General features: G+C 37.2%; 1 protein-coding gene across 1 annotated transcript; it reads right to left on the bottom strand.

Moving 5' to 3' along the window:
- Nucleotides 1-37: 37 nt before the first annotated feature.
- LOC145213645 (AKT-interacting protein-like) lies at nt 38-1,748 on the bottom strand. The gene has a single exon (XM_080082005.1). It carries the CDS (start codon nt 1,081-1,083, stop codon nt 277-279), a length of 807 nt encoding a protein of 268 aa, XP_079938131.1. The 5' UTR covers nt 1,084-1,748; the 3' UTR covers nt 38-276.
- Between the last annotated feature and the right edge of the window lie 6,422 nt (nt 1,749-8,170).

The following is an 8,170-nucleotide window of genomic DNA, read 5'->3' as shown; positions in this document are numbered from 1 at the left end:
TTTAATATTAATACAGAAATTCCAATGTTTAAAAAGCCTGACAAAAAAAGAAACATTTTTATTAAACAATGATTAAACAGACTTTATTAGTAGTTAGTTGCGTTTGTCATTAGTTTGGCTTGAATATAATCAAAGCAACAGTTAATTGCAGCACAATGACGAACATATGTACAAAACTAATTCAAAGCAAACAAACCAATTTAAAATTATAATATTTTTTAACCAATCAGTAATATAACACAGTGATTTACCAAAAAAGTATATTCTTTCACAATGTTAAACAATTTTCTGTGACGCTTTACTGAAAGGTGATGTGGTACCAGAAGCTACCCATGACATGCCACGTGTATTGTTATTGGACTTAGTTCGGTTTAATTTTCCAACCATTGCAGATTTATGTTGCTCGTGGAGGGTATCTATTACACAAGTAAAGTAAATCTCATGTGGATCATTTGTACTTGGAGAATCGTAAAGATTTTTTTTGTTCTTTTCGATTGTCTCCATGACCCGATTCTTGAACAATGTAAGCTTGTTTTCATACAGGACAGCAGCTTCAGGATTGAGTGGTCTTTGAGTGTCAATTTTGTAAAAAATTCTTCGCGTATAAAGTAAAATATTCCAGATGTGATTAACATTTCTTCTCCAGGTGGGAAATGCCCTTTGCACATCCAGCTTACCAGTATTGGGTTCAATCAATGGGTGAAATGGGGCACAATTAAACAGTATCTGAGGACATTCACCATCTGGGTAAGTTGGTGGGATTGAAACACAAAACTTAAAAATTCCAGATTGATAAAGACCTTGTCTTACAAAAATTACCCCAAACCACAATAAAGGTGATTTGGCAGAGGGGATAATGTACATTCCAGGAAGACTTTGTTTTTGTAACAAATTGTACTCTGCCATTAAAGAATATTCCAAAAAGAATGGTCCATAAGATTTGGGAGTTGCTCCATCACTTTGAGCAATGCTTCTCTCAATTTGAGGGACTTGTGACATCTTTACAAACAATAGATAAAAATCAATAAATAAACTGTCACACAAGTAATTTTCCTGTAAAAAAATCAAATTCATGTGACACATTTCCACATAGCAAAGGTTTTTTGTTAAAGTTACTTCACACACAAATAAGTTTCCACTAAATAATGAACCATACCACTAAAACCCAACACAGGGCACATAACACTCCTTAGGCCATATTTGACATTCAAATTATTTGACAAATTTAACAAAATTGTTTTGCAAATGAAGATATATTGAAACTACTAGTACAGGTGACTGGGGGGCATGGCAACAAAATTCATTTGTCTTGAAATAAACAGGCTTGCAACAGTACCAGTATCCAGTAATTGCAACATGAAATGGGTTTTAAAGTTTGGTTGGCCAGTTTAAAATTGTTAGCATTGACTTTTCTCTTTAAAAGAGTTAAAAAACAAAGACACAATTGCAGCATGCTATAGTAAACATACCTGACTAAAAATGTTTGCATTTGGTGGACTGTAATACACTACCACAACATTATATATCAACACCACAATGAAATAAGTAAGATTGGGCCAAATAAAGGAACAAAAACTGAAGTAATATAATCAAAATACAAGAACAGAAAGTCATGTGACCATTTTTCAGTGTTTTATTCTAGACATTTAACAAAGAATGGGCCTTGTTCCATCCAAGGACTCGAAGGAGTTGGTAATACTCTTTATTCCACTATATTCAACTATGGACTGCTAAATGCATTTAAAATTAAAAATTAATATGTATTATGAATTTTAACACATTAGCTTGCTAAGCGTGTTTAGTATTTTACAGAAAATCGTTAACTACTAACCAGAAACTGTTACACCTAGATAACTTAATAAGTAATCTATGGTTACATACACCTATACCTGCAGAAAATCGTAAACAATAACATGATGTAAATTGCGCCACCTTGTGTCAAATGTATTATTTTGCCCCACCTTGTGACAAAGGATCGCATGACAGTTGGTTGACATTAGGTAACTGGGTGTAAATGACCACAGAAAATGTGTAGCCTACTACACCACAGTTAACAGCTACACACAAAAAACTGCTAGTTTTGTATTCCCAAAACACAATTGCCTGTTTTGCAGTTCTTGACACGCCTGTGACCAGGGAGTCGAACTGGAACTGAACCCGAACCCGCGAACCGGTTTGAGCGGTTAATTTCATTAAACCCGAACCGAATTCGAACCGCTATTTACGATTTTCTAAAAACCCGAACCGGAGTTGAACCCCATATTTTGTGGTAGAGCTACTAACACGCTTATTTTGTGGTAGAGCTACAAACCGGGCGTCAGCCGAGTTCCAGTGTTAGTAGTTCTACCATATTTTGTTTGGCGTTGGACCCGAACCGGAACGGAACCAGTAAAAAATGCAGTCTGTTTTATATTTTGTGATGTTTTTAAACAGCGCACTGAAGAATACATGAGATAACACTTATAGCCTATATAAGTGGGAGTGTAAAAAACAACAGAGCACAGGCAAATTCTTTTGGAGTTCGATAGGGTCAGGTAGAATGGTAGATGATGGGTAGAATTAAATTAAAACGAATAAAAATTTAAACCGGTTTAAAAACCGCAAACCGGTTCGGACCGGTAATTTGCCCAAACCGGAACAAAACCCGAACTCAAAAATATACATTTTTAAAAATATACACATTTTTAAAAACCGGAACCGAACCCAAACCCTTAAAAACAAAAACAAGTGAACCCGAACCGAACCTGAACCCATATGACAAGCGGTTGGACTCCCTGCCTGTGTGGCGAATTTTTAGCACTTTGTTTAACTCCTTTATTTTCACACACCTACGTGCACTTGTAATCGCTTTGTTTGAAGCGTTGCCTATTGGGTATCCCGGCACTTAACTCCGTTATTGTTTGTTGTGTTTAATTGGTTTGTTTTGCCAATCCTATTTTCACTACATCATATTTCCATGGCATATATCTTGTTTTACCACCTATTACTATTGTTGTGTTTAATCGGTTTGTTTTGCCAATCATATTTTCACTATATCATATTTCCACGGCATATATCTTGTTTTACCACACACTGTATATATCTTGTTTTACTACACACCATTCACCTATTTGTTTTATATTGTAATAGTTGTCTTTTCTCCGTTTGTATGATCGCCCTTTCCCCGCCACTAATTACGCTTGATGGTTGTATCGTTACCCGGATGTGCCTTTGGTCGTCACGTGATTGTTTCTTCCACGTACGTGGCCGCGTCGCACGTGCGGGTAAAATAATGAAGGGCAGTCTTCCTCTGGGCGCCGTGCGAGTTACACCTGTTGGTTTCTGTTCTGTGTTGTACTGGCGTTTACTGATTATTGAGCGCAGCGTATTGAAATTGGAAATACGTGTTGTTTTACGCCAGTGTAATTTATCGCTTTTACTTAAACAAGGCGCCCATTAGTGAAACCAGTTTGTGGTCTTTCTTTGGCTTAGTGGTGAGCCGTTATTGCAGGGTTCGGGCCGTTTCCGAATTAGGGAGGCAGTTTTGGTTTTAAAGGTACAGAATTAGGCTTAAGGGGTTGATTGGAATTTAATATCGCCACTTGAAAGATCTCTTAGCCGAATTCCCAAAGCTGCCGAAATAATTCCGTAACACCTGTGAAATTATAACCATGATGTTCAGTTTGTTGTAATAATTTAAAATCGTAATTTAAAAACGGCCGGGAAACAAAAAATCAAAAAGCAATGAAGTATGCGACCTAACGAAACCCAGTAGCGATAAAGTGACCAATTGTTTTACGGTTCTCAAAATGCTGATGTGTTACGATCAGGTTTTTTTTAAGGTTTGGTTTGGGTGACCGCTAAGTAGTTTTAAGAGACCGCAAGTGTTTCATTTAAATACCAAAAAATAGCCATATTTGCTTAAACGAATTATTTATTGGGCTACAGGCAGTGCACAATCACAGAACAAATTTTTCAGGTTCTATCTCATGCAACAAAACAGATTCGCAATCCCGTTCCCATCCGCCAGCTTCCATTTCTTCGTTGTTTGCAGATTCCAACGCCTTCAATGCTCGCACTGTCACTGTTCGTCGGTCCTATGTTTTTTGCCACTTCTCAGCTATCTTTTGTGCATCCTCGTCAGTGAGCTGCTCCGGACCGTTCATCGAAATGTTGATTAGAGCATTCAGGGTGATATCTAGTAGCCTATTTCGTTGCTTGGTTTTAACACGACATAGAGTCGAAAATCCTCGCTCTGGCCAGGCGGTTGCTAGAGGAATTGACAATGCAATGCAGCAAAGTCGATGCAGCTCTGGAAACATTTGCTGGAATACGTTGTCTCGAGCAATTTTGCTGCAGACATCACCGGGATCTTGGCAGAACTCAAATTCTGGCATTGTCATTCTATCTTTCAACGTTTGATAGTCATTTAGTACTTTCAAGGTTTGTTCAGCAGAAACAATGTCAAATCTTCTGATAAGCAGTGAGAGATCATCATTCCCATAAAGCTGGCGCTAAGGGGTATCAAGCGGAATCTCATTAGCATCAAAGATTCGAAAAGCAGAGAGTACCTCAGGCTCAGGGAAACGTTTTTCGAGATTACAGAGCAGTGCCTCACAGTATGTTTCTGTGGTGAATCGCAGCAGTTTAAAATCATCTTCAAGAAGTGTATTTTGAGATCTTGGTAAAATTTTTGAAATCTGCTCCCAGTCAAGTTTTAGGCTGTTTAAAACCTGATCTGAATTGGCAATGCTCCTAATCTCTTTTTTGCATATTGAAAGTGCCGACTGCATGTGAGAAAAGTGAAAACTACCTTTTTGAAACAACAATGATAACTTGTTGAGATGGACCAAAGCAGCATTCAGCAAGTAAAGGGAGAAAAAAAAGCGTTTGGAGCAAATTAAATGAAGAATACCAACTGCTGTGCAATCTTTCTTCTCGGTAGCAAAATATTGGAGCGTAGCGTGTACAGCAGGCAGTTCTGCTTTAATTGCGATTACAACCTGACCAAGAGATAGCCAGCGAGTACGGCAGGCTTTAACTAATTTTCGCGCAGACGAATCAACATCAACAGTTTGCATTTCTTGTAGTTTTGCGGTCTTGAGCGGCGAAATTGAAAAGTACTTCCACGTCTGGACTAAGCCACGTTCGCAATCCTGGATGTGTTGTAGCTCCTTTACCGTGTCCGTACATGCCAAGGCTAAGCGATGCGAATGGCAGTGCACTGTGTAGGTAATCGGATTTTGTGCAGTCAATTTCTGTGAGATCGTAGGCTATATTCGTATTATCGACAAGACATAGCGAGAAACAACCATTACTTTTCTACTGTAGTTGCAAATCCAAATTTTGGGAAACCGCTGAGGAAATTTGGGGGACCGAAACGGTCACCTTAAAAAAAACACTGGTTACGATATTTGTTGATAACACTGGCCAACACAATTTTTGGTGTCTTTAATGTTAAAACTGATATTGACTAATTTTGGGGTGCTGATTTTAAAAATCATTACGGTTTTCTTCAATCAGATCAACTTTTTAAGTTATTAACAAAATCAAAATTTGTGACCATATTGATTCAATGGCTTGAAAATCATGCTTTTATGTGTGTGTTGAAGTTTTGTTACATTATACACATTAATTTCCTACAGTCCAGTCAGTTTCATAGCATGAATATGCGTTCCATGCTTATGCTCTGTCTAAAATTGGTTGGTGCAGGCTAGCGGTAACTTTAAACTATACGTGGTTTATGGAGTGATTTTCAGACTAGTAAAGCAAGGTGGTAAAACTAAAATTAATAGTGGCTAGGTCATCTATAAGGTGTTGCATGAATTACCAAGATGCTTTATGCTACATTATTGGTGAATACCCATACAACACAACTAAAAAAAAAGATCTGTATCAAATGTGCATATCTTGCACACTTCGATGTGGCTTTAGGGGTTTAGGACAAGCAATGGGCTCCACTTACCTAATGTTGACTGGAATATCGCAGTAATGGACAAAAACAGTAGAGAGGGACTGAAATTATTAGAAAGAGTCTAAACTAAGTTATTAAGCGGTCTGAAAAATTCGGTACGAAAATGAGTATAAAGCTACACTTCCCTTAAAACGTAGGGGATATAAATGATGAGAATTAAGCTGAAGGTTCCAACAGGATATCAGTAAAACGAAACGTGTCAGGGAAGAGGGAATAATGTGGTCCTGGCTAACTGCTGTTGGTCAATTAAACGGGACGATATTGCTGCCACTCAGTTCCGAATAATATAGGCCTACCTGATAACTTACAAATTTTAAACATTTTTTTGTGTGTTGAATTTTGTTTGTTAGGAGTGTCCACCTGTTACATTTAAAATAAATTCGAAATTTTGTTCTAGCAACAACGTTAATTCCAAATAAATACTCAAAACCAGTTTCACTATAGTGTATACATATAGATTGTTTTTCAAACGTGGATGTACCACAACAGGAAAACTAGACGTGATACAGATAAACCGATTGCATTTTTGAAATCAGGGCACTAGAATTAGTCAAAATCAGTTAAAACATTACAGACACCAGTAAAAAAAAAATTGTTTGTTGCCCAGTGTAATGTTTCTTATATTCATTTGTTTGTAGGCTATGTTTGTTTAGTTCTTTTATGTCAACACTTCAAACCATACACATGAGAAAATAAGGCAACATTTTGTGAAATTAAATATTGTAATTTTCTAGTGGTTCAACTTTAGCCTGATGGAATATGATTTGCCTGCGAGTTACCTACAGCATTTTAGACTTACATCGGACGAGTTATCGTCACGTACACCGTCGTTCGAGAAACGGCATTTCAGACTAAATATCATGTGACACTGCCAATGTGGCAAAATAATACAATAAAGACAATATTAACTATAATCAGGGTTGCCATCGACTTGAAACCAAAAATAAGGACTACCGAAAATTTAAAGTTTTATACGAAACAAAACAAACGTTTTTGAACAAATCTCTGCATTTATACGAGATTTTCAACTAATTGTTGTAAATAAGACAAAAGAAGGACCCAAGTCAAAAATAAGGACATTTCTTAGAAATAAGGACAATTAACTTTTCTAAGACATGGCCCTTCAAAATAAGGACAAATCTTAGAAATAGAAATAAGGACGGTATGACAACCCTGACTATAACTGTATGTGGTAGGTTGGCAAAATGTTTGTAACTGAAGTGGGATTTGCATATACGAACCTCATCAGATGTCACAACCCAGCGGGCACCGGGCGTATAGTATAAACGTCATTTTCACGTCGAAATTCCATATCGACGTCTTTCTGACAAAAACCGACCATTGTGAAAAAATAGGACGTCGAAATGACGTCAAATTAAGGTTGAAAATAAGTCAAAATTTTAAAGGTCACAAAACAACCGATATTCGACGTCAATTTAATGGCATATTAGGTACGTTTAGGTAACGTTGAATTTTTCACGTTTATTCGACGTCGTAATTTAGTGTCTTCGCAACTTGTCGTAATTTGGATTCAATTTCAACGTCTTTCTTTTCACGTTGAAATTATGTGCATTTGTCGACGTTGATATAAAGTCGCCTAAACGTCGTCGATGAAACTACGTTTGTTGGTTTAGCCTAGGGGTGGCCAGACTTTTTTACCAGAGGGCCAAATTTGCAACTGTCTTGCTACTGGAGGGCCGGATTAAATGAGATTTACGTAAAATTTGTCGTAACTGGTTGCCATCTTTATTAAAATATATATTATTGTAGTAGAATAACAATAAATAACACAATCTTGTTTACACTTGGATTTAATAACTGCTAGTAGCAGCCAGCGCTGTTGCACTGCTTGTTCACAGTGGTAAATATGGTGCTTGGAAAAAACCCAGGCAAGGTGTTTGGCGGGCCGGATGAAACAGGACTGGGGGCCGGATGCGGCCCGCGGGTCGTAGTTTGGCCACCACTGGTTTAGCCTAATAATTGACCACATATCAACGTTGAAATCCGACCAAAAACCAAACCAAAGTAAAACTAAAACGTCAAAAGCATTAATAAACGTCGATTTTTTGACAAATGGGACACGTCAAAGAAACATTGATTTTGTCGTAAAAATTCGACGTCGTAATTTAGTGTCTTCGTAACTTTGTGTTCATTTGGATTGAATTTCGACGTCTTTCTTTTCACGTTGAAATTATGTACATTAATTGATGTTAAAAT

Source organism: Phallusia mammillata, chromosome 2, assembly GCF_965637545.1.
Source record: "Phallusia mammillata chromosome 2, kaPhaMamm4.hap1.1, whole genome shotgun sequence".
In the NCBI taxonomy this organism is placed as follows: Eukaryota; Metazoa; Chordata; class Ascidiacea; order Phlebobranchia; family Ascidiidae; genus Phallusia; species Phallusia mammillata.
The sequence above is the reverse complement of the archived record's forward strand: the minus strand, read 5'-3'. Positions and strand labels throughout refer to the sequence as shown.

Bases quoted from the DNA above. Each gene is read 5' to 3' on its own strand.
- LOC145213645 (XM_080082005.1), bottom strand. From the start codon at position 1,083: ATGTGTCACATGAATTTGATTTTTTTACAGGAAAATTACTTGTGTGAC.